At 39.5% G+C, this 25,963-nt stretch overlaps 2 protein-coding genes across 2 annotated transcripts in view; one reads left to right on the top strand and one right to left on the bottom strand.

Annotated features, from left to right (window-relative positions):
* LOC115232548 (solute carrier family 35 member F5) overlaps nucleotides 1-25,963 on the bottom strand; it is a 123,776-nt gene that overhangs the window by 85,434 nt on the left and 12,379 nt on the right. The window lies entirely within an intron of this gene.
* LOC115224475 (neuromedin-U receptor 2-like) lies at nucleotides 22,516-23,442 on the top strand. The gene has a single exon (XM_029795387.1). It carries the CDS (start codon nucleotides 22,516-22,518, stop codon nucleotides 23,440-23,442), a length of 927 nt encoding a protein of 308 aa, XP_029651247.1.

Raw genomic sequence — 25,963 nt, 5'->3', positions numbered from 1 at the left:
TGCCCTGCCCCTCATGGCCACATAACACCCTCAGCGCCCCCACCCCTATTTTTATGTTTAAAGAAATATTTTATATTTTATATTATATATTTTGTCTACAATACAATAATAATATTGAAGTAAAGATTGTTTGCCAACATAACATGGCAGTCCTGGTTTAGGACGAATGTTGCTGTAATTTAGCTCCAGGAAACATCGTAACCAGCTGGCTATACAACACGATCCGTGTCCTTATATCTTCGAACAAGGGCATTTAGCACTCCAACTCAGCTCAAAACAATATCTGTGTATTGCAATTTCCGGGTTATATCGCAATACAGATACTGTTTTGAGCTGAGTGGGGGTGCTAGATTCCCTTGTTCAAAAATATAAGGACACGGATCATGTCGTATACCCAGCTGGAGACCTTGTTTCCTAGGGCTAAATTACAGCAACATTCATCCTAAACCAGGACTGCCATGTTATGTTGGCAAACAATCTTTACTCCAAAGTACTGCTACTGAATATCTATCATTGTGAGATTAACAAATAGTAATTTTCTAATAATAATATTATAATAAATTCATAGCGTCCCCCAAATCACTGCATTCCTCCCAACGCCTCCTTTTTCTCTACTGCCCCCAGGCACCCACGCCCACTGGGGGGAATGGTAGCGCCCACTTTGAGAATCTGTGATATATAATAATGATGTTGAAACCGATATAGGCGCAGGAGTGGCTGTGTGGTAAGTAGCTTGCTTACCAACCACATGGTTCCGGGTTCAGTCCCACTGCGTGGCATGTTGGGCAAGTGTCTTCTACTATAGCCTCGGGCCGACCAAAGCATTGTGAGTGGATTTGGTAGACGGAAACTGTGTGTGTATGTTTGTGTGTCTGTGTTTGTCCCCCCCAACATCGCTTGACAACCGATGCTGGTGTGTTTACGTCCCCATCACTTAGCGGTTCGGCAATAGAGACCGATAGAATAAGTACTGGGCTTACAAAGAATAAGTCCTGGGGTTGGGTTGCTCGACTAAAGGCAGTGCTCCAGCATGGCTGCAGTCAACTGACTGAAACAAGTAAAAGAGTATAGGTGTTTGAACCATGACAGAAGCACACGAGATATGAGTATCTCGGTTTAGTCTCAAACAATTTTGTTACAACCACTATCAAAATTGATAAGACTCCACCACAAACCAACAATTTCTGAGTTGAAAATCCTGTAACTGAGATATCAAAATGACCAAGGTTAATAAAATTTTTTTTTTTAAACTACTTGAACTCAGATCAAACACAAAAATATTTGAAATATAAAAAGAAACTACAAAAACAACACAATTATTTACAGTAAACAAAGATATTGAAAAGAAAGAGAGAATGTTTTATATCAGGTTAGAAATTAGTTCTCAACAAACAGAACTCAAAGTGGAGATGGAAGCATTCTTTGTTGAAATTGTCTGAGGAGAGAGTAATCATTCCGTCACTGATTTAAACTCAATTATTTCTTACAAAATATAATAAGAAAGAAAAGAATATTTACAGCAAAAATGTAAAAAGAAAAAAGAAATAATAGGCTGTGTGGTAAGAAGCTTGCTTCCCAATCAAATGGTGCCAGGTTCAGTCCCACTGTGCAGCACCTTGGGCAAGTGTCTTCTACTATTGCCTGAGGCCAACCAAAACCTTGTGAATGGGTTTGGTAGATGGAAACTGAAAGAAGCCCCCACGCTGACATGGGTTGGACAGTTTGACCATTCAACTAAACTTTTTCAAGGCTGTGCCCCAGTATGACCGCAGTCCATTGACTGAGACAAGCAAAAAGGTAAAAGGAAAGATAGTAAAGGTTTCTAATTTAGGGAGAAACCAACAATTTGAGGGGAGGAGTATAATCAATTATACTGACACCAATACGTGACTGGTACTTTATTTCGACCATGGCTGACAAGCTGGAAGGCTGCAGCAGACTCCAGTCTGATTTGGCATGGTTTCTATAGTTGGCAAATCAGACTGGAGTCATGGATATGTATATGACAGTGCCGCCTGACAGACACTTGTGCCTGTGGCACATAAAAAGCACAGAGCACTATTCAAACATTATCAATGCCAGTCCCACCTGATAGGCTCCTGTGCCAGTGATACGCAAAAAAGCACCATTCAAGTATGGTTGACGCCAGTGCCGTTTGACTGGCCTCCATGCCAGTGGCACGTAAAAAGTACCCACTACACTCTCGGAGTGGTAGGCGTTAGGAAGAGCATCCAGCTGTGAAAACCTTGCCTGATTAATTTGGAGCCTGGTGCAGCCTCCTGGCTTGCCAGTCCTCAGTCAAACCGTCCAACCCATGCCAGCATGGAAAGCTGACGTTAAACGATGATGATGGATGATATATCTGTGTCTATCCTTGACCACTAGTGGTAGTGAGTTTTACATCCCTGTAAGAGCAGTTCAGCAGTCTTTAATAAAATACTGATATCGGTTCATTCAACTAAACTTTTTCAAGGCTGTGTCCCAGTATGGCCGCAGTCCATTGACTGAGACAAGCAAAAAGGAAAGATAGTAAAGGTTTCTAATTTAGGGAGAAACCAACAATTTGAGGGGAGGAGTATAATCAATTATACTGACACCAATACGTGACTGGTACTTTATTTTATAGACCCTGGGGAGATGAAGGACAAAGTTGGCCTCAGCAAGACTTGAACTTAGACTATAAAGAGCTGAAAGAACTACCCCCAAGGCATTCTTCCAACCAGGGCTGTGGAATTGAAACAAAAAACTTTGACTCCGACTCCTCTACTATCGGCACCTCCGACTCCTCTTTATGTAATTAAGTGATTGTGGTCTACATATCTCATAAAACATATGCATACGCTTGTACTTAGAGTAGGCCTATATGTTATAACTGGTTTATATTAAAGAATAAAGACACTGGGAGTCAAGAATCAGAGTCCATATAGTTTTACCGACTCCGACTCCAGCTACCCCTTCATTGTTTCTGACTCTCCGACTCCACAGCCCTACTTCCAACATGGATGATTTTGCCAATTGACTGCTATTTAAATTCTAGCAAGTTCAACTTTACCTTTCGTCATTTCAAAGTCAATAAATTAACAGCCAACGGCGGCAGCAGAAGCAGCAGCAGATTGCCGGAATTATTAGAGCATCACACAAAATGCTTTGTGGCATCGATTCCAAACTCTTTGCTTTTCTGATAGCAACGACAGTGACAGCAACGGTGCCAAGCGATGTAATATAGGCCTAACCCTCTCTTCTGGTCAATGTTGGCGATGCACAGAGGAGAGACTTACTCGCATGCAAGGGTAACTACCAAGCCCTCCAATAAGAATTTTTTTAAAAAACCTATCTGAACCCATGCTAATTCCATAATCTCACAACACACACACACAATTGGACATTTCTACATTCAAACAGGGACTTTTTTTTTTGTTCTCATAGAAATTAACATAATGCTTAATTTTCAGATGTTGATTATTATTGGACAATCACTAAAATGCATTTGCAAAATGTCAATTCCAAAAAGTATGCATTCTACCTTTATCTGTTTTCACAAGATGCTTTTGTAGTCATGTCTTCTCTTTTTTTATTTTTTTGCCAACAGTATTTTGACAACCACTACTGCTACTATTATCATCAGCCAGACATTTGGGTTTTTTTTTTTTGTATAGTTTAGTCAATTAGTAGTAACAGATATAGGTGCAGGTGTGGTTGTGTAGCAAGAATCTTGCTTCTTGACTACATGGTCCAGGGTTCAGTCCCACTGCATGGCACCTTGGGCAAGTGTCTTCTACAACCAAAGCCATGGTGGTGATGATGATGGTGATCAGTCGTTATTATATATCTAAAGGTGTACCAATAAAGTTCATAACTGCCCCACTCCACCATACCGCCAACTAAAAAATTCATCTGTTTTACCATTATCTTTCCATTATTAGACTTCACAAAGTTTTTTTTTCAGGAAAATAATTGGCACTGTCAAATACGACGATGACGAGGGTTCCAGTTGATCCGATCAATGGAACAAACTGACCATGAAATTAACATGCAAGTGGCTGAGCACCCTACAGACATGTGTACCCTTAACATAGTTCTCAGGGAGATTCAGCATGACACAGAGTGTGACAAGGCTGGCCCCTTTGAAATACAAGTGCAACAGAAAGAAAGTTGTGGTGAAAGAGTACAGTAGGGGTCACCACCATACCCTACCGGAGCCTCATGGAGCTTTAGGTGTTTTTCGCTCAACACACACTCACAACGCCCAGTCTGAGAATCGAAACCGTGATCCCAGGACTGCGAGTCTGTTGCCCTAACCACTAGGCTATTGCACCTCCATGTAACTCTCTCTCTCTCTCAATGTTTAGCGGTATTTCGTCTGCTGTTACGTTCTGAGTTCAAATTCCACCAAGGTCGACTTTGCCTTTCATCCTTACGGAGTCGATTAATAAAGTACCAGTTACGCACTGGGGTCAATCTAATCGACTTAATCCATTTGCCTGTCCTTGTTTGTCCTCTCTGTGTTTAGCCCCTTGTGGGTAGTAAAGAAATAGGTATTTCGTCTGTCTTTATGTTCTGAGTTCAAATTCCGCCAAGGTAGACTTGGCCTTTCATTCTTTCAGGGGCGATAAATAAAGTACCAGTTAAGCACTGGAGCTGATGTAATCGACTTAATCCCTTTGTCTGTCTTTGTTTGTCCTCTCTGTGTTTAGTTCCTTGTGGGCAATAAAGAAATATATATATATATCGAGAGAGAGAGAGAGAGATAAGACACCATAGTCATTCCAATAATTGAGCCTGTTTTGGAAGTTATGTATGTACATGCTGATAAATAAATCTGCAAAGGAAGCTGGTTGCCATAGAGCTTGACTGACATTCAGAATCAATCAGCAATTTGTATTTTATCTTCGTCAGCTCTTCTGCATGTCACTGCTGTTCATTTGGTTAATGACCAGCAACTGGTATCATTACCATGGCTAAACAGCAACAGCATCTGAACAAGTTTCCTTTTAGGTTGTTTTTTTTTTGTTTTTTTTCCCTGTTTCCGTAAGAGTGATAGCATTGAAAACTCGACATGTGCTTCGTCAGGTTACCTTAATAGTTGACATGGTTTCCAACACAAAAAGAGAAACTCCTTGAGACTCTTCAACATTGATTGATAAAGACAAATCAATTTTGGCAAACAGTAAAAGCAATTAAGACTTTCAGCAAACTTGGCCACAAACAAGCAAAGGAACCCTTATCCAGTCACTTGACCTATATAACAAACAGTAGTGAAATCACCTCCAGATCACATTCTGCCGTTTTAAAACGAGAAGGACACACTGGACAACGTAGTCTGAGATTAAAAAGAAAACAAACAAGTCATCGGTCTACTTGATGAAAATTGATCTGGGACAAGCTTAACCGTGGAATTTTATGCTGCAGTGACCTTCCGTTTCAAGACAGCTAGGTGTTTGGTTTTCTGATTCCCTGAAGAAAAAAGGCACCAAATGCTAATGGTTGATTGGTACTTTCAATGAAATCTCTTATAAGAGGAGAACTGTCAAAATATTGTTCTTCCATGATTACATTGTAAGTAATACAAAAATGGCCCCAACCTTTTTATTAACCGACATAGGTCATTCGAATTGCACATGTTGGTAGATCATCATTTCAGACAAATAGTGAGTTCCAAGTAGAAGCAACGTGCAGTTATTGAGTACTTGATAAAGCTGGGATGCAAGCTGCCCAACATCCACAGAAAGTTGTTTATGGGGATTATATCATTAACACAAGTAATGTGCATAGACAAAGACACTCTGGTACTGCAAGCTTCCAAAAAGGATTCTTTGTACCTTTCTCTGCTAAATACACAAATAGTAATCTCGACATCGGCTGAGTTTTATATATTTCTGCTAACAACTGAAATTCCAAAATTAATTGAACAATGCAAAACTGCTTCACTAAGAAAATAGCTTCGGCTAAAGCAGCTAAGCTACCGGGAAGGATGGATCCCAAGTTTTGAAGCTCTTTTCCCTAAACTAGAGAAGAGAATTAACACAGCTCCATCCAAACAATTAAACAGAAGGAGATATCACCATCATCATTTAACATCCATTTTCCATGCTGGTATGGTTGGACGGCTTGATAGGAGAGGGCAAGGCTATTTTGGCATAGTTTCTATAGCTGGGTGCCCTTCCTGATCCCAGCCACTTTATAGAATATACTAAGTACCTTTAACATGGCACCAAGCAGAGTTTCAGATTCTGTTATACTGTCAAATGAACAAGGAACTGAAAGATACGCTCAACTAATGACAATTGATCAAAGACACATTACAACAAGCACCTGCATTTAAATGGCTCCGTTTATTTATCTAACAACGCAATGAATGCTGAGGTCCATCACAGATTTCAAACATGGCCTGGATAAGATTTTCTGTGTCCCAGAACTGCCATCTTCAGCAGGATATCTATTTCTTTACTGCCGACAAGGGGCTAAACACAGAGGAGACAAACAAGGACAGACAGATGGATTAAGTCGATTACATCGACCCCAGTGCGTAACTGGTACTTAATTAAGGCGGCGAGCTGGCAGAAACGCTAGCACGCCGGGCGAAATGCTTAGCGGTATTTCGTCTGCATTACGTTGTGAGTTCAAATTCCGCCGAGGTCGACTTTGCCTTTCATCCTTTCGGGGTCGATAAATTAAGTACCAGTTACGCACTGGGGTCGATGTAATCGACTTAATACCTATGTCTGTCCTTGTTTGTCTCCTCTGTGTTTAGCCCCTTGTGGGTAATAAAGAAATAGGTACTTAATTTATCGACCCCGAAAGGATGAAAGGCAAAGTCGACCTCGGCGGAATTTGAACTCAGAACGTAACGGCAGACGAAATACGTTAGCAGGATACCATCAGTATAGAGTAGCCTCCATCCATCAACTCATTCCTTCACCAACTACACACACACATACACACAGAGAAAAAACCTAAAGTACAAACACTATAAAACATGATACAGTGCACAGAGCATTGCTCCAGCATGGCCAAAACTCACAATGTTTCAACAAACCAATTAAAGAACAAATATCAGAAGAAGATTTAAATGGCCATCTCTAATGTGAATTTGAAAATAAAAGAATAACAAAGATGAGGAGGGGTCGACAGGAAACGGTAACCACTGAAGCAGAAATACCTGTCCAATTTATTTACCATAACAACATCGAGTTAAAGGAGCATCTAATTTTAAAAACATGTGTTGTAAACGTGGAGCTAAATTATTTACTCAAGCCCACAACCGACCTCTTACAAAATACAAAACAAAAAAAACAAAAAACAGCCAAGAATAACGAAAATAGGCAACAAGTAATTTTTCTCTAACGTATCTATAATATAATACGAAATCAATAGAGAGTAGTGATGAAGATCAGCTTTGAACTGTTGATAGAGAATGCTCTAATTCAGTTAATATCCATTAACCGTAAAATGATAATCAACAAAAAAAAAAGCTGTTGGTCTTGTTAGCCATTAATCAACTAATTTATAATAAGACAGTCTAGATGAAGAAAGAAGTAAAGAAATAAGACACTTGCTCACATGATAAAAGATAGAGTGATGGGTGAATAATCTAATGCTATTTAAAAAAAAAAAATGACGTCAGACGTGTTGTTCTGTTGCAGTGTACACAAAAACAGAGTGTGTGTGTGTGCATACGTGCTGACAATCAGCTGGTAAATAAACATATTTAGGTTTTAATGATTATGGGCATCTGTTATATAAATATATATATATATTCTTTTATTCGTCTATCTGTTTCAGTCATTTGACTGCGGCGGTGCAGGAGCACCAGCCTTTAGGTCGGATAAATCTACCCCCCAGGACTTATTCTTTGTAAGCCTGGTACTTATTCTATCAGGCTCTTTTTGCCGAACCGCTAAGTTATGGGGACGTAAACACACCAACATCGGTTGTCAACATTGGTGGGGAGCCAAACACAGACACAAACAACAAATACATACATATATACACATAAACATACATACATTATATATATATATATATATATATAATATATATATATATATATCGGGCTTCTTTTAGTTTCCGTCTACCAAATCCACTCATGAGGCTTTGGTCGGCTTGAGGCTATAGTAAAAGACACTTGCCCAAGGTGCATTGCAGTGGGACTGAACCTGGAACCATGTGGTTGGGAAGCAAGCCTCTTATCACAAAGCCACTATATATATATAATTTGCTTGTTTGTTTCTATGTCAAGTTATATATTGTTTAATTTTTTATTTGTTTCAGTCATTTGACAGCGGCCATGCTAGAGCACCGCATTTAGTCGAACAAATCAACCCCCAGGACTTATTCTCTGTAAGCCTAGTACTTATTCTATCAGACTCTTTTTGCTGAACCACTAAATTATGGGACGTAAACACACCAATATCGGTTGTCAAGCGATGGTGAGGGGACAAACATAGACACAAACATATATATATATGTATATATACGATGGGCTTCTTTCAGTTTCTATTTACCAAATCTACTGAGGCTATAGTAGAAGACACTTGCCCAAGGAGCCACGCAGTGGGACTGAACCCGGAACCAAGTGGTTGGTAAGCAAGCTTCTTACCACACAGCCACACCTGCGCCTATAAAAAAAAATAATTTAATGAGAAACAAGAATTAATACTTTTTTTAATAGTGAATGTTTATTAAACTTTCACAAGAGGAACAACAGTCACCCCTTGTAAATGTGTAGGGGGGGAGGCTGTGTGGGTAAGAAGTTTGCTTTCCAACCACATGACTCTGGGTTCAGGCCAACTGCGTGGCACTTTGGGGCAAGTGTCATCTTCTATAACCCTGGGCCGACCAAAGCTTGAGAGTGGATTTTCTGGACAGAAACTGAAGAAGTGAATTGTGTGTGTTTTTGTGTCTGTCCCCCACCACTGACTGACTGCTGTTGGTTTGTTTACGTCCCTTTGACAGAGCAGTTTCGCAAAGGAGACTGATAAAATAAGTACCAGGCTTAACCAATTAAATAAGTACCGGGGCCAATTCAATCTACTACAGATTCTTCAAGGAAGTGCTCCCACATGGCCACATGTGTGTGTGTGTGTGTGTGTGTGTGGTGTGTGTGTGTGTATATATATATGTGGAGGCACAATGGCCCAGTGGTTAGGGCAGCGGACTCGCGGTTGTAGGATCGCGGTTTCAATTCTCAGACCGGGCGTTGTGAGTGTTTATTGAGCAAAAACAGTGGTGATCCCTGCTGCAAAGCTTCGGGCTGGCCAAAGCCTTGCGAGTGGATTTGATAGATGGAAACTGAAAGAAGCCAGTCGTGTGTGTGTGTGTGTGTGTGTGTGTGTGTGTGTGTGTGTGTGTGTGTGGACTGTGAGATTGAGAAAGACAGTAAAGAAGTCTATAGAGAGTTATCATCATCGTTTAACATCCGTTTTCCATGCTGGCATGGGTTGGATGGTTCAACCGGGGTCTGGTGAGCCATGGAGGCTGCACCAGGCTCTAGTCTGATCTGGCAGTGTTTCTACAGCTGGATGCCCTTCCTAACGCCAACCATTCCGTGAGTGTAGTGGGTGTTTTTTTACGTGCCACCAGCACAAGGGCCAGAAGAGGCTGGCAAACAGCCACGATCGGTTGGTGCTTTTATGCGTCACCATCACGGACGCCAGTCAGACAGCGCTGAAAATATTTTTGATTTGGTCTTAATTGAATAACATACCAAGTACAGGACAACATTGCTCTACTATTCTATATTTTTGAGATGAGGAATTATGTACATTATTTACCATCCTACAGTTCTATATTTAAGAGATGAGGAATTATTTACATTATTTACATTTGACGGATATTTGTCCTCATCTTGTTTGTTGCTAACACGTTTTGGCTGATATACCCTCCAGCCTTCATCAGGTGTCTTGGGGTAATTGAAAAATACCTTAGGAATGAGAATCCAGGTTCAAAATTTCTGAAAGACACCTGATGAAGGCTGGAGGGTATATCAGCCAAAAAGTGTTAACAACAAGCAAGATGAGGACAAATATCCGTCAAATGTAAATAATGTAATATTTCATCCTGTATCCACAGTCACCTCAGGGCGTCCAAGATTCACCAATACATGGCACTTTAGGTGAATGCTTTTGTTTTACAATTTGTCTTTTTTTGTATTTTAACCACACATTTTAATCTGAATGTGGGGAATGAAAACTATGCTGAAACTTGTCATGTGTGTGTGTGTGTGTGTGTGTGTGTGTGTCTAAATTTCAGTATATTATTAAAGGATATAATCACTGCTGAGGGAAAAAAAAAAACTGGTGTTCTTCCAACAAAAACCATCTAATAGACACTCCATTACCATCCTCACCATCAGAAGTACTGTGAAGCCATGATTGGAAATCTATATCCAACAACATTCTTGTTCAAAAATTATGATATAACTAGCAGTATCGCCTGGTGTTGCTCGGGTTTGTTTCAACCCTTTAGAATTGGAATTTTTGAAAAGTAAAAATTTTGCATTATGTAGCTTGTTATTCACTTTAGGTGAACATTTTTCTGGTTGAAATACACTGAAAAATGGCGACACAGCAATCAAAAAATCATAAAAAATAGGGATTTTCATAGAAAAAAATCACCTTTTTGATATAAATAATTTTTGGTGCTAACATGGTCCGATTTGAATTTTATCTTCTACAGAATGAAGAGCAAGCCTTCTTCTATCATACTTTCAATTTTGGTCAACTTGCACCACAGGGTCTTGGAGGAGATAGTGTTAGTTGAAGGCTACCAAACCTGCCATACACAGACAACTTCAGCTTTATATATAGAGAGATAAATAAGTAAACATGGAAAAAAAGAGAAGCATTCTAAACTTCCAATAAAACCAACTTCAAGAAATACCTGTAGCTCAAAATTTCACAGTTAATTAATGAACAACAAGATTCTTTATAAAATCACAGAAATTCTTGATCAGCAACGCCAACAGCCTGAACCAACATTTAGCATCTGACTTGTGTTTTCCTCGATGTCGTTATGGTAAAGCATTGCAGGAATTTTATAGTTTGATCAGAAACCACTTAAAGGAATATTTGAATAGTCCGTCTGTCTTGTGCAGATGGACTGTTCAAATATTTCTCCAATCGAGTAATTTACACAGAGAATGCAAAGAACTCGGCAGCGGGGAGAAAAGAAAAACCATCTATTTTCAGACAATGTAAAGAGAAGACGTATCTGTCAAAATGTTAATGGTCGAAACGGTTTGAGGAAATTACGGAATTGTTTGCTTTTGTCGACGAAAACAATCATTTGAACTGATAATCATTTATATTCAGCCATGATATAACGAGAGAGCCGGTAGTAATATGGCTGAAGACAACAGCAAACTACTAAATGATATTTAGGGCATTTGTACATTGTGTTCAAGAATGTAAAACATAGCAAATAATTGATTAACACACACTGAAGAATTAGGACTAAAAAAAAAAAAAAAAAAAAAAAAAATGGAATAATTATTAATATGACAGGCTGCAGTTGGGAGTACCAGTGCCTAGGGCTAGCATTTAATTCTGGTTTCTAGACAACCACTCCCATGAAAACAATTACTGTTAAGTCAATAGCTCCAAGCAGAATAACTAAGCAAAGAGAAAAATCTGAACATTAAAAAAAAAAATTATATGAGAAGGAAACAGGGAAAGATTTTTATGTTTATATATAAAAAAAAAAAGGAATTTTCACTTAAAACAAAAAAAATCAAAATTATGGATTTTTTTCCTCTTAGGTTCTGGTACTCAAGTTATAAGATTCTGTGTTTTAATGAGCCTTGAACAGGCATTCCTATACCTCATTCCTGTCCCATCATACTCACTGTATTGCTAATTGCCAAAAGAATGCCACCATATCAAATGCCATATCAGCATAGAATTGATGTACTAAAACCAATGCCTCCTATTACCTAACCCAGTGACCTATGAACCCATTTGATTCCCACTTTACTTGGTTTACTTTACCCTCACACACATTCAATGCTTTCAAAAATCCTATCATATTTTTATGATTAAATTTTATTTAGCAATTGTATTAAAAAACTGCTAAAGTATTTTGTGTATCAGAAGAATGACCAGTTTATCAGACATAGATTTAAGCAGCAAAATCTTATGTGGACTCTCAAGGGTCATGTGGACACCAAATGAAAAACCCTATGAATAAGATACCAATATAGCACATGGACATTTCCAGAGTTCTTATCACAATGTGATAATGTAACTGCCCCATCTCACCTCTACCACACTAAAAATCACCAATATATTAGAATCAAAGGGCGTTAGAGTCAACCTAACTAAAACCAAAGTCCTAACAAGTAGGAAGGCAGACAAACCACAAATCCCTTCAGGTAGATGGCCCTGCTCGATCTGTAGTAGAGGTGTAGGTAGAAACTCTATAAGATGTACCCCGTGTAAGCTATGGACACATAAGAAGTGCAGCAATATCAAAGGAAGGCTAACTGGGAAGATAGTTTTTGCATGTGGCAGATGCTCAGGAGCAATAAACACTGAAAATGTGCAGAGAACAACTTCTGCTACATTCCAAGGAGAAAAACTAGAAGTAGTTGATAGCTTCTGTTACCTAAAATACGTTAGGAATGAGAACCCAGGTTCGAAATTTCCCTAAGACACCTGATGAAGGCTGGAGGGTATATAAGCCGAAACATTGTGTGAACAACAAACAAGATCATCATTATCATCATCATCGTTTGACGGCCGTTTTCCATGCTAGCATGGGTTGAATGGTTCAACTGGGGTCTGGGGAGCCAGTAGGCTGCACCAGGCCCAGTCCGATCTGGCAGTGTTTCTACAGCTGGATGCCCTTCCTAACGCCAACCACTCCGTGAGTGTAGTGGGTGCTTTTTACATGCCACTTGCACGGGGGCCAGACGAGGCTGGCAACGGCCACAATCGGATGGTGCTTTTTACATGCCACCGGCACAGAGGCCAGTCGGGGCGGCGCTGGCAACGGCCACGTTCAGATGGTTCTCTTATGTGCCACCAGCACTGGTACCACAGAGGACAAATATTCGTCAAATGTAAATAATGACGAAGTTATTTTACCATATTTTTCATTATTTTAAAAACTATCTGAAAGAAATGCATTGTATGTCTCAGGGCCAGATTAAGACCCATAGCACTTTATATATATATACACCGGAGTAAGCACATAAATGTGAAACACAGTGGATAAAATAGTACTTGACTACCAGAAGTAGAGTAATGTGCTTTATTAATAAAGCTGCAAAGACATCAACCAAAACTGTCCAATGAATGGGAACATGAAACTCTGAGTAACTGTTTTTGTGATGTCTTTGCAGATTTATCAATAAAGTGCATGCACGTGTGTGTGTAATTCAAAATATCTTTATATATAAAAGTGAAGTTGTGTGTCTGTCTCCTACGATTTAGATTCCTAACTACTCCCACATTTTGCGGTGCAGTTTAACCAAAACCGGGTATCTTGTAGTCGTGATTCATATCGAGCCCTTCTGGGTATTAGTGCGCATCTACGATGAGTCTACGATTTAAAAAAAATTTACTATAATTTTTTTCATTTTAATGCATTATTTCGCTATTATATAAGGGAAGTAACTCTCTAAAAATGTTTACGATGAGTCAACGATTTAAAAAAAATTTACCATAATTTCTTTTCCATTTTTAGTGCATTTTTTTGCTATTTTTTGGCTATAACTCTCTAAAAATGCTTATATAATTATTTCCCTTACAAACCCGAGCAACGCCGGGCGATACTGCTAGTAAATAATAAACCATAAAATAAATTATTTTTCAAAATGAAATAAAATTAACAGTAAGATGTAAAATAATATTTATTTTTGTATACTTCCACTTGATATTTAAAAAGTTACTCTCCTACTTTCTTTAATTGTAAAATCTGATCAAAAGATCCTCACTATGACACCACAAACACTTTGAAATTATATTTTCAATCACATAAACCATTTCGAAAATTATTATAGCAAGTTTAAAGCGATTTCTTTTGTGCTGTAAACCCATTACCATTTCTGTGGTACCCCACCCTTTCCTTTGATGCCCTAATCATGTGCTTATTATTATTTTTTTATTGCCTACAAGGGGCTAAACATAGAGACGACAAACAAGGACAGATAAAGGGATTAAGTCGATTACATCGACTCCAGTGCATAACTGGTACTTAATTTAAGGCGGTGAGCTGGCAGAAACGTTAGCACACCAGGCGAAATGCGTAGCCATATTTCGTCTGTCGTTACGTTGTCAGTTCAAATTCCGCCGAGGTCGACTTTGCCTTTCATCCTTTCGGGGTCGATAAATTAAGTACCAGTTACGCACTGGGGTCGATGTAATTGACTTAATACCTATGTCTGTCCTTGTTTAGCCCCTTGTGGGTAATAATGAAATAGGTACTTAATTTATCGACCCCGAAAGGATGAAAGACAAAGTCGACCTCGGCGGAATTTGAACTCAGAATGTAATGGCAGATGAAATACCGCTGAACATTTCGTCCGGCGCGCTAACCATTCTGCCAGCTTCTCTTTTGCATAACAGTTAATGCAGTACTGGTAAGCATTATTTTTGGCAGGGTTTGAAATAAAACAATTTGAAGTACTGAACAAATGCTACATGTTCATTAAATTGAACCACAGATTTTTTTCATCTGGTACTCTTGATGTGGATGCTGACTCAGTTGCTAAATACCACGTCATATTGAATAAATAGATGAGATTATCTGAACCAAACACTTGTTGAGTTTTAATTACCATTGTTATGATTGTATTATTATTTAGCTACAGAAATAGCGAGAACGGCGTTCAGCCAGATAAATATACTAGACACCTGACATAGAGAGATTATTCCAACAGCAATGCGGATATCCGATTAATTTCAACATTAAGAAGAAGAAGAAGAAGAAAAACACAAAAAAAAAAAAAAAAACGTCCCAACCACCACCACTGCCGCCAACATCGCTGCAACTAGAGAAAACCGTCACCAACCGAAGCAGTAGCTGCAAGGAAGATTATTGTATTTTCAACTACTTAACTGGGTTTATCTGAAAATAACAATGAGTTAACTCTCGGGGGTTTTATACCAGCAAGATGTGTGTGTGTGTGTGTGTGTGTTTGTTTTTACATACTTTGTACACTTTATGTATCATGGCTGAGGAGAGTTTAAATTCAAGATATTTTTCTTATTCATAGATTAACATTTCAAATTAATAAGCATTTTCATCGTCATCATCGTAATTTAAGATCCGTTTTCCATGCCAGCATGGGTTGAACAGTTTGACAGGATCTAGCAAGGCCAGCAACCACACCAGATTCCATTGTTTGTTCTGGCATGGTTTCTATGACTAGATGGGTTGGACGGTTAGACTGAGGCCTGGAGAGCCAGCAGTTTCCATCTACCAAATCCACTCACAAGGCTTTAGTAGAAGACAATGGCCCAAGGTGCCAAGAAATGGAACTGAGCCTGGAACCACATGGTTGAGAAGGAAACTTCTTAGCACACAGTCACACCTCCTTCATTTAATCACTAAAAGAAGACGTCTGCAACATGACCCAGTATCTCAAAGGTGAAGGCGCAGGAGTGGCTGTGTGGTAAGTAGCTTGCTTACCAACCACATGGTCCCGTGTTCAGTCTCACTGCATGGCACCTTGGGCAAGTGTCTTCTACTATAGCCTCGGGCTGACCAAAGCCTTGTGAGTGGATTTGGTAGATGGAAACTAAAAGAAGCCTGTCGTATATATGTATATATATATATATGTATGTGTGTGTGTGTTTATGTTTGTCCCTGCCAACATCGCTTGACAACCGATGGTGGTGTGTTTGCATGCCCATTAACTTTGCAGTTCGGCAAAAGAGACCGATAGAATAAGTACAAAGAATAAGTCCTGGGGTCGATTTGCTCAACTATTTGTAAATCTACGATTTGCTCCAGTATGGCCACAGTCAAATGACTGAAACAAGAAAAAGAGTAAAGGATTAATAGAGAACACTAGACTTGTGATTAAAGATCCCATACAGACACTGTCACCAAATACAGCAGACACAGAAGTTGCATTGTGATTTCTGACAGATACTACAACTTGCATTCAAATCCAAAAACTGATGTTAGTTGCACAAAATGTGAAAACTCTTCCTATAAATATTGCATGGCAATAAAACCTATGATATTGTTTTATATCCTCATCAGTTAACATTCGTTTTCATGCTCCTCAAGCACAGCGGGACGTTCTGGGATCCAGGGTACTTTGAATGGGCAGGGACTATGCGGAACTGGTGCAGGAAGCAGCCCGGGTCTTTGCAGTCACAGCATTTATGCACAATGCTGTGACTGCAAAGACCCGGGCTGCTTCCTGCACCAGTTCCGCATAGTCCCTGCCCATTCAAAGTACCCTGGATCCCAGAACGTCCCGCTGTGCTTGAGGAGACCTGTTGAGTCATGAACATGAACATAAATATCAATGGAAATAGTAGTTGTGATACCTGTGCTGGTGGCACATAAAAATTACCATCCGTACGTGGCCGTTGCCAGCTCCGCCTCGACTGGCTCCAGTGCCGGTGGCACGTAAAAAAGCACCATCCAAACTTGGCTGGCTTCCGTGCCGGTGGCACGTTAAAAGCTCCAACCGATCGTGGCCGATGTCAGACCCCACTGGCACCTGTGCAGGTGGCATGTAATAAAAACACCCACTACACTCGCAGAGTGGTTGGCATTAGGAAGGGCATCCAGCTGTAGAAACTCTGCCAGATCAGACTGGAGCCTGGTGCAGCCCCTGGCTTCCCAGACCCCGGTCGAACTGTCCAACCCATGCTAGCGCGGAAAATGGACGTTAAACGATGATAATGATGATGCTCTGTAATGAAGATGTTTGCTTTCCAAACGCATGAGTCAACTGAAGCCTGGCGTGCTAACATTTCTGCCAGCTACCCGCCTTCTGCTAAATTATGGAAGCTTAAACCCACCAACAGCAGTCTGCCGTTATGTTCTGAGTTCAAATTCCACTGAGGTTGAACTTTGCCTTTCATCCTTCCGGGGTCGATTAACTAAGTACCAGTTACGTACTGGGGTCGATATAATTGACTTAATCCATTTGTCTGTCCTTGTTTGTCCCTTCTTTGTTTAGCCCCACTGTGAGCAATAAAGAAATAACTTAGCAGTTCAGCAAAAGAGTCTGATACAAAGAACCACGCTTAAAAAAAAAAACAGTAATGAGATTGATTCGTTCGATTAAAAAGTGACTGTGTGCTAAGAAACTTGCTTCACAACCACATGGTTCTAGGTTCAGTCTCACTGTGGGGAGGAGTCTTCTACTATAGCCTCGGGACTTGTGAATGGATTTGGTAGATGACAGAAACTGAAAGAAGGCCATCGTATATATTTATGTGTGTGTGTGTGTGTTTGTTTGTTCCCTACCATTGCTTAGAAACTGGTGTTGGTGTGTTTACATCCCTATAACTGAGTGGTTATATATAACTGAGTGGCAAGGCAAAAGAGACTTTAAAAAAATCTAACTAGATTTGCTTTGTTCAACTAAAATTCTTCATGGCAGTGTCCCAGCATGGCCACAGTCTAATGACTGAAACAAAGAGTAAAAAAATAAAATATATATGCAAACTACATACAACTAGAAGACAAGCTAATAAGGGAGCTACCACATGGCTGCTTGATCTGCTAGAACTAGCAACAAAATTTCCCACATATCACACCCCACTGCCTTGGAGAAAAAAAAAATCTGGATAGCCATGGCATAAACACCCTTGAACATATGGCTGCTCAGTCAAGCTGACCTGGGGCTAAACAACAGATTGTAGATGTCCAATATATCCATAACATGAATCATCCTTCAGAAGACATGCTGAATACCTAAATCACTTTGGTTTTTATGTTTTTGTTGTTATTGTTCTATTAAAACACCACAAAGTGGCTGATATAGAACAACAGCAGGCAGGACTAATAGCCCATATGGCAGTGGACAACATATATGTGAATGAATGAATGAATGAATGACTGAATGAATGAATGGAGACAACATGCTATGGGAGAGACTGCTTAGTCCAGTGGGAGACAGCTGGTGGAATGACATATGCACTGAGTCAACCCCCCCCCCCCGTAAACAGGATGGCAACGGGGGGGGGAGTGTATAATAAGAACGCTAAAGCAGAAACAGGACTGACAGAGCAATTATGATGGCCAGTTTTTCTCTTTTACTGTGTTTCAGGTGCTGTTGGATATGACTACTAGAGAAGAAATGCTTTGAGAGCAGGACAACAAGAAAGAAAAAGAAAAACAAAACAGGTGCAAAACGATATGTCTTGTCTGACATTTGTTTCAGTTGTTAAGACTGGTACTTATTGCATAGGTCTCTTTTGATGAACTGCTAAGTTACAGGAATGTAAACACACCAACACCATCATCATCATCATTGTTTGACGTCTGCTTTCCATGCTGGCCTGGGTTGGACGGTTTGACTGAGGACTGGCAAGCCAATAGGCAGCAGCAGGCTCCAATATGAATTTGGCAAGGTTTCTACAACTGGATGCCCTTCCTAACACCAACCACTCCAAGAGTGTAGTGAGTGCTTTTTACATGTCACTGGCACAGGGGCCAGTCAGGTGGCACTGGCTTGAATAGTGCTTTATACATATCAGCGGCACTGGCATCAGCCATGCTTGAATGGTTCCTTTTTACATGCCAGTCAGGCAGCACTGGCATTGCACACATCAAAGATTTCACTTGACTCAGCAGGTCCTCTCAGGCACAGCATATTGCCCAATGATTGAAGGGTACTTTTAAATGGGCCAGTTATGTTACACTGGTGTTGGCCATTGCTACAATCTCACTAGGCTTACCCGGTCTTCTCAAGCACAGCATATCTCCAAAGGTCTCAGTCACTTGTCAACACTGGCTGTCAAATGGTGGTGAGGGACAAGGACAGACACAAAGATACACACACACATATATGACACACTTCTTTCAGTTTCCATCTACCAAATCCACTCACAAGCCTGAGGTGATAGAAGACGTGCCAAATATGCCACACAGTGGGATTGAACCTGGAACCATGTGGTTGGGAAGCAAATTTCAGACCACTCAGCTACAGCACATATCTTTCAGAAAAACTGTTTAATGTACTGGTCAAAAAAATTCTCTTCTCTAACGCAACAGCCCAAGAGATAGAGAATTAAACTGTTGACTGTAAAACCGTTGGAGTAAAGATATTTGCCAACAATGGCAGTCCTAGTTTAGGACGAATGTTGCTGTGATTTAGCCCAGAAATGTTCCTGTAACAACCTGGAAATCATGATACACAGATATTGTTTTGAGCTGAGTAGAGGTGCTAGATTCCCTTGTTCGAAAATATAAGGACACAGATCATGTTGTATAACCAGCTGGAGACAATGTCTCCTGGGGCTCAATTACAGCAACATTCGTCCTAAACCAGGAGTGCCATGTTATGTTGGCAAACGATCTTTACTCCAAAGTACTGTTGCTGAATACCTCTCATTGTGAGATTTACAAATAGTAATTTTCTAATGTAAAATCTTTCTTAGAAACAATTATGTGCTCTTTTCAATTTGTTAAAAGTGCAATTCCTCTTGTTTCACAATTGCTGAACTTAAGCAGGATCAGACTTTGCTAGCACTTAGCAAACACATCCTGGTACTAGAGCTGCCTTCCTTCTCAGAGAGAGGGAAAATTTTACAAAAACCATTTTGTTGTCTGGAGCTATTGTTTAACCCGAGGTCAGCTTCCAGCAGACCTACAACTAAAGGAATTCAAGACATAACTGTCCCATCTTTTAGAGAATGCTTCCTACATTATACAATGTGTATTTATAAACAACAAGGTGAGATTTAACCCTTTCATTACCAACCCAGCTGAAACCGCTTCTGGCTTTGTAGTTCAAATGTCTTGTTTTCATAAATTTTGAATAAAAATCTTCCACCAAACCATAGTCGTAATTTAGGTTCCTAACACGAGCTTAATGATAACTAAGTTATCTTACTAAATTCTTTGTTATATTTAACGTAATTGAAAGAAACACAGAACATCTCAAATTAAATACGGTAATAAAAGGGTTAAGAGAGATCACTTGATTGATGTTTCAAGCAACACAGGTAGTATCGTAGAGACTGTCTGTTGGTACAAAAGCTCAGACAACTAAAGGTTTCTCAGCATTTTACTTCGGTACTTTACTTTTCTCAGTTCAAGTCTGACCATTATGAATTGCTTTCCCACTAGAATAAACACCACCACTACTATTTTCAGGTACAATCATCATTTACCTGCCATAGGATTAGAGTTAAGCAAACAGTAGGCAAATTGGCCCCTGCTGGGAGCCTGACTGTTTGGGAGCACTGTTTGGAACACACCACAATTTCTAGGTGCAGATAGGGGAAGGCAGAATAAGTACCTAGAATTGAAACTAGTTGATAATGGCATTCTCAGAAAAACTAATTTCACACACACACACACACACACACACAAACGGGTTTTCCCATGAATGAAACTTACACATAAATATAAAAGGAAGTGATTGAAGTGTGTGTGTGTACATATAACCCATGGCCAATATCAGTGGTGTAACCAGCCCACTTATGCATACCTTTCCTTCATTGGACATTAAACTCTGCTTGCAAAGACCTGTTGAGGCAAGTGAAATTGAAATCATATTCGATGACAGCACTGCTTGACTGGCATCCATGCTAGTGGAGCACTAAGAGCACCATCCGAGCATAATTGTTGCCAGGGCCGCTGACTGGCTTCCGTGCCGGCGGCACATAAAAATCACCATTCCAGCGTGATCGTTACCAGCATCACTTTACTGGCACATGATAAACAACATTCAAGCGAGGTCGTTGCCAGTGCTGCTGGGCTGGCTCCTGTGCAGGTGGCATGTAAAAATACCATTTGAGCGTGGCCGTTGCCAGTAATGCCTGACTGGCCCTCGTGCTGGTGGCACGTAAAAGCACCCACTACACTCTCAGAGTGGTTGGCATTAGGAAGGGCATCTAGCTGTAGAAACTCTGACAGATCAGAGTGGAGCGTGGTGCAGCCATCTGCTCGCCAGTCCTCAGTCAAACCGTCCAACCCATGCCAGCATGGAAAGCAGATGTTAAACGACGACGATGATGATGATGGGTTTCTTTCAGTTTCTGTCTACCAAACCCACTCACAAGGCTTTGGTCAGCCTGAAGCTATAGTAGAAGATACTTGCCCAAGGTGCCACGCAGTGGGACTGAACCTGGAACCATGTGGTTGGTAAGCAAGCTACTTACCGCACAGTCGCTCTGAAATTATTGCATCATCAGTTTTTCATATATTCACACCCACAAATGCATGCACCCACACATTCACACAACAGTCAGCATACATACATCATACTTACTAAACTAGAAACTCCACACTTGTATCATTTACGGATATTTGTATCATTTACGGATATTTGTATCATTTACGAACACAATCCATTCGTTTGATTATATTTTCAAGTGGATATGAATAAAGTGTTTGAATAAGCCTTCCTACTTAAGTTTTCTGTCTTTGGCCAATACTGTGATGCTATAATGTTAAGCAAAGCTGGATATGACACAAGCTGTTACACAGAGCTTTGAAACCTCTCTCTGGAAGTTTACTTCAAATTGTAATTATATTTGTGTAAGAACTCAACTGCAACAACAGAACAAAACGAATATGTCATCCTCAGAGTACAAGTTTGGATTACAAGTTACTTACCTATGACTACATCCATGAAATTATAACACCATCAATTCTTTTATACATACATACATTCATACATACACATATATGATTGCTATCCACTCATGACCAAGAAAGACCATTGTTGACCTTTAGGAACATTGTGCGCCCTAGGACTAATTTATATTTTGCATTGGCTAATGAGCCCTGTTCTTGACAAGCATACACAACTGCGAACCAAGCTCTCCCCATTCACTACACAAGCAGTGTACTTTTGCACACCACACTTAAATTCTTCCTGAAGAATACATGCTCTCTCAAAAGTGTTGACCCCACTCCTTAACTTAACTTGCTTCCTTCATCTGTGGTGATGACTGACATAGCTCTCCCAGTCGGTTTTCTGCATATCACAGGCCTTTAATGAGGATTTGACAGTCCTTAAATCGCAGCCTTGGTTTCTGCCAGGGTCTCTTTCCACTAACAAGTTCCCCCGGTAGCCACTACACACATTTTTTTTCTCTCTCTTTGTTTTTTTTTTCTGCGTACCTTTCTGTAGGAGAGCGTAGACTCGAAACGTAAAAGACTTTTTCGATTCCAGAGCGTTATACTAATACATCTGTTTGTTTTCTACACCACCTGTCTTCGTCTTTTGTTTTTTTCGTGAACTCTCCATACATACATACATACATATACAAACATAGACACACACATATATATATATATACATACATATCCACAATTAACGTATAGGCATTATACTCACTAAACTAGAACCTACACACTGGTTTCAACATGAATGCAACCCATTTGTCTGATCCTGTTTTGTTTACAAGATTACTTGTTTTTAGTATCATACCCTTCTTCCTAATAGTGGGACTCGTTGGTAACATATTTGTGATATATATTTATGCCCGACAGTCCCAGAAAAGCAATGTAGAAGCCTTCATCCTTGTGCTAGCAGTGAATGATCTGATTGGATGTATCTTTGGACTGCCTCTGGAAATGGCTGAACTTTACTCTGCAATACAATCAGAATATTTGTGTAAATCATACAAGTTTGTTGTCTTCGCCTACTGTGTCGTGTCGTCCTTGATTCTGTTTACCATTGCTGTTGAAAGATTCAGAAAAATATGTTGTCCACATGGCAAACAAATTACTCCGAAACTACGGCAACCTCTTATCATTTTCATAACTGTAATATCAGTTGCATTGGTACTGCCAGTTCTGTTTTACTTTGAAGGTTTTCCCTTCATCCATGAAAACAAGATATACATGATATGTGGTTGTGACCTCAGAAGGTCACCTCTCTGGTATTATGCTCTGGCAACATTAATTATTTACATTATGCTTCTCTTGACCATGACTGTACTTTATTTGTTTGTTCAGAAGACCATTACTCAGCGTTTCAGGAAAAGGCAAGGTAAAGAAGCAGCTTCGCAAACAAGAACGAATCAATCGCACACAAACCTTGTTCTTGTCTCAATCTCCATTTTGTTTTTTGTCAGTTTTTCACTAACCCTTATCTTCTTTGTCGTATATCCATACTTCAAAGATTCTAACTTGTTGCAGATATTCAAGGTAGTTTTCTATCGTACTTGGATACTGAACTCATCTTTAAACCCCATGGTGTATGGATTTTGTAACAAAATATTCCGCAAAAGTTTTGCAAATATATTTACTAGGAGTAAAAGTGCCTTTGAAATGGAAGAGAATCTTTAAGATTTGGTTTACACCATATATTTTAATATAGAGGAATATTTTCAAGTAGCAGAAACATTTTCTTTGCTTACCATTTCATAGGAAATGCACTCTATTTTTTCTTTTTTTCTTTTTTATTGAAAATAAATCAACGATTGAGGTGTTTAATGAAATAACTACCTTTTCTGTTTTTATTTTAATATTTAGAGAATTACATTTTTTTTCATAAAATTGGAATGTTTTAATTTAAATCTGAATATTTTAAGATTTGCTGTTTGTATCCTTAACCCAGAGTCAAGTCTAAGGTAGGTCAATATCAGAAAGATCAATTTGAACATCTGAACATTTCTCTATAACATATTTCCTTTAATTTCTGTTGTTATTTTACACCATCTGTGGGAACATAACCATTCTTGTAAGTTCTACTTTAAATTCGAAACTATTTGAATCCCACAGTTTCTGAATTACATTTTAAATCTACATTTGAAAAATACAGGGAAGTTAAACAAAATTGTTGTTGTTGTTGTTGTTATTGTTATTATCATCGTCATCATCATGGTTACCATCATCACTATCATGATGAGAAAATTTAAGTTGTTAATATTTTTGAAGTGGTTTCAAAATTGCTAACACTTAGTAGATTGGTTTTGAATTCTTACCCTGCCAAATGTAGAGTTCAGGAAATGTGAAAGCATTTTTGGTGTCATATGGTGTGCACGGGTAGCACGTCCATGCCAGTGCCACTGTGAAAGAAGCATGTTCATATGTCTGATCTATCCATGTTACCAATCAGATCTTGTTTGTAAATGTTTTGAATCAAGGAATTTCATGTTTTGGGGATTGTATTTAAAAGATGGCTTAACCCTTTCGTTACCAACCCGGCTGAATCAGCCTCTGGCACTGAGTACAAATGTCTTGCTTTCATAACTTTTGAATTAAAATCTTCCACCAAACCTTTGTCACAATTTATGTTCCTGACACTAGCTTAATGATAACTAAGTTATTTTACTAAATTCTTTGTTAGATTTAAAATTAATTGAAAGAAACAGAGAGCATCTCAACAGAAATATGGTAACAAAAGGGTTAAATTTTTGATGCTTGTTTTGCTATGTTTTTTGTTGTTTACCACCACCTCATTACTAATTGGCCCAGTGGTTAGGGCAGCGGACTCGCGGTCATAAGATCGCAGTTTCGATTCCCAGACCGGGCGTTGTGAGTGTTTATTGAGCGAAATCACCTAAAAGCTCCACGAGGCTCCGGCAGGGGATGGTGGTGATCCCTGCTGTACTCTTTCACCACAACTTTCTCTCACTCTTACTTCCTGTTTCTGTTGTACCTGTATTTCAAGGGGCCGGCCTTGTCACTCTCTGTGTCACGCTGAATATCCCCGAGAACTACGTTAAGGGTGCACGTATCTGTGGAGTGCTCAGCCACTTACACGTTAATTTCACGAGCAGGCTGTTCCGTTGATTCAGATCAACCGGAACCCTCATCGTCGTAACCGACAGAGTGCTTCCACTAATTGAGAAGATATCTTTCTTGCTCTTCAGGATCTGATTTCATCTCATAGGCTTTTATAAAATGAAGTACCATTCAAGCACTTGTGTTTATGGCATCAGTTTACTTCCTTCCCTTAGAACTTTTGGCCTAGTACCTAAATTAGAAATTATTACCTCCGCCTTTGCTAAGGCGGAGGTATTGTTTTTACTTGTTTGTCTGTTTGACTGTGGACAAGATATCTCAAGAACCACTGGATGGATTCAGATGAAACTTTCAGGAATGTTTGGCCTCATGACGGGCACAAACTGATTAGAGTTTGGGATCAATCAGGTACCGGACAAGGATTCTGGATTATCTTCCTGGTTTTTTTTACTTAATTTTTGAGAGCAGTTGAGTTTATTTCAGATATTCTCATTTTAAAAATCATCTCTGGCTAATTGTTGAGAGGACGTTGGTGTTGCCTTGGCGGAGGTTTGCATTTTCTGAGACTCCAAAATGCTCTCTGTCGTCTCACTGATACATGTTACTCTTTTTAAGAAGTTTAATGAGTTCATCGTAAAATTTTATAGGTGACTAGCAGCTAAGCCCAGTTTCACCCGGTTGGTTTGGATGATGTGGCTGTAAAACCTGCTCTGTGTAAGCATTCGACTTGTTTGGCCACGCTTACATTAAAAAGCAATTTTAGAATTACTTTTTTCTGTCAAAACGCTAAGAATAACTGACCAAGAAAAAAACCCAACCAAGATTCAACAAAATACAAAAAATAAACCCAAATACTAAACGAACAAAGATGAACAAGGCCCACTTCCATTGCACGCACATACACACACACATTCACATACCTCCTTTTATATAGAAATACATACATTCACACAGAGTTGAAATGCTGTTTGATTTTTTTTTCAGCATATAATTTTCATCATCCCACTACCATGTATGACATCACCCCTTCCTTTCTCATTCATAAACACAAGAGGATTATTATAATAGATTATCTTGGAAATCATGGGAGCTATGAAAAAATACAAAGCCCAGCATCACC

This window comes from Octopus sinensis, linkage group LG2, assembly GCF_006345805.1.
Source record: "Octopus sinensis linkage group LG2, ASM634580v1, whole genome shotgun sequence".
Lineage (NCBI taxonomy): Eukaryota > Metazoa > Mollusca > Cephalopoda > Octopoda > Octopodidae > Octopus > Octopus sinensis.
The sequence above is the reverse complement of the archived record's forward strand: the minus strand, read 5'-3'. Positions and strand labels throughout refer to the sequence as shown.

Coding starts and splice junctions, on each gene's coding strand:
- LOC115224475 (XM_029795387.1), top strand. CDS start 22,516: ATGAATGCAACCCATTTGTCTGATCCTGTTTTGTTTACAAGATTACTT.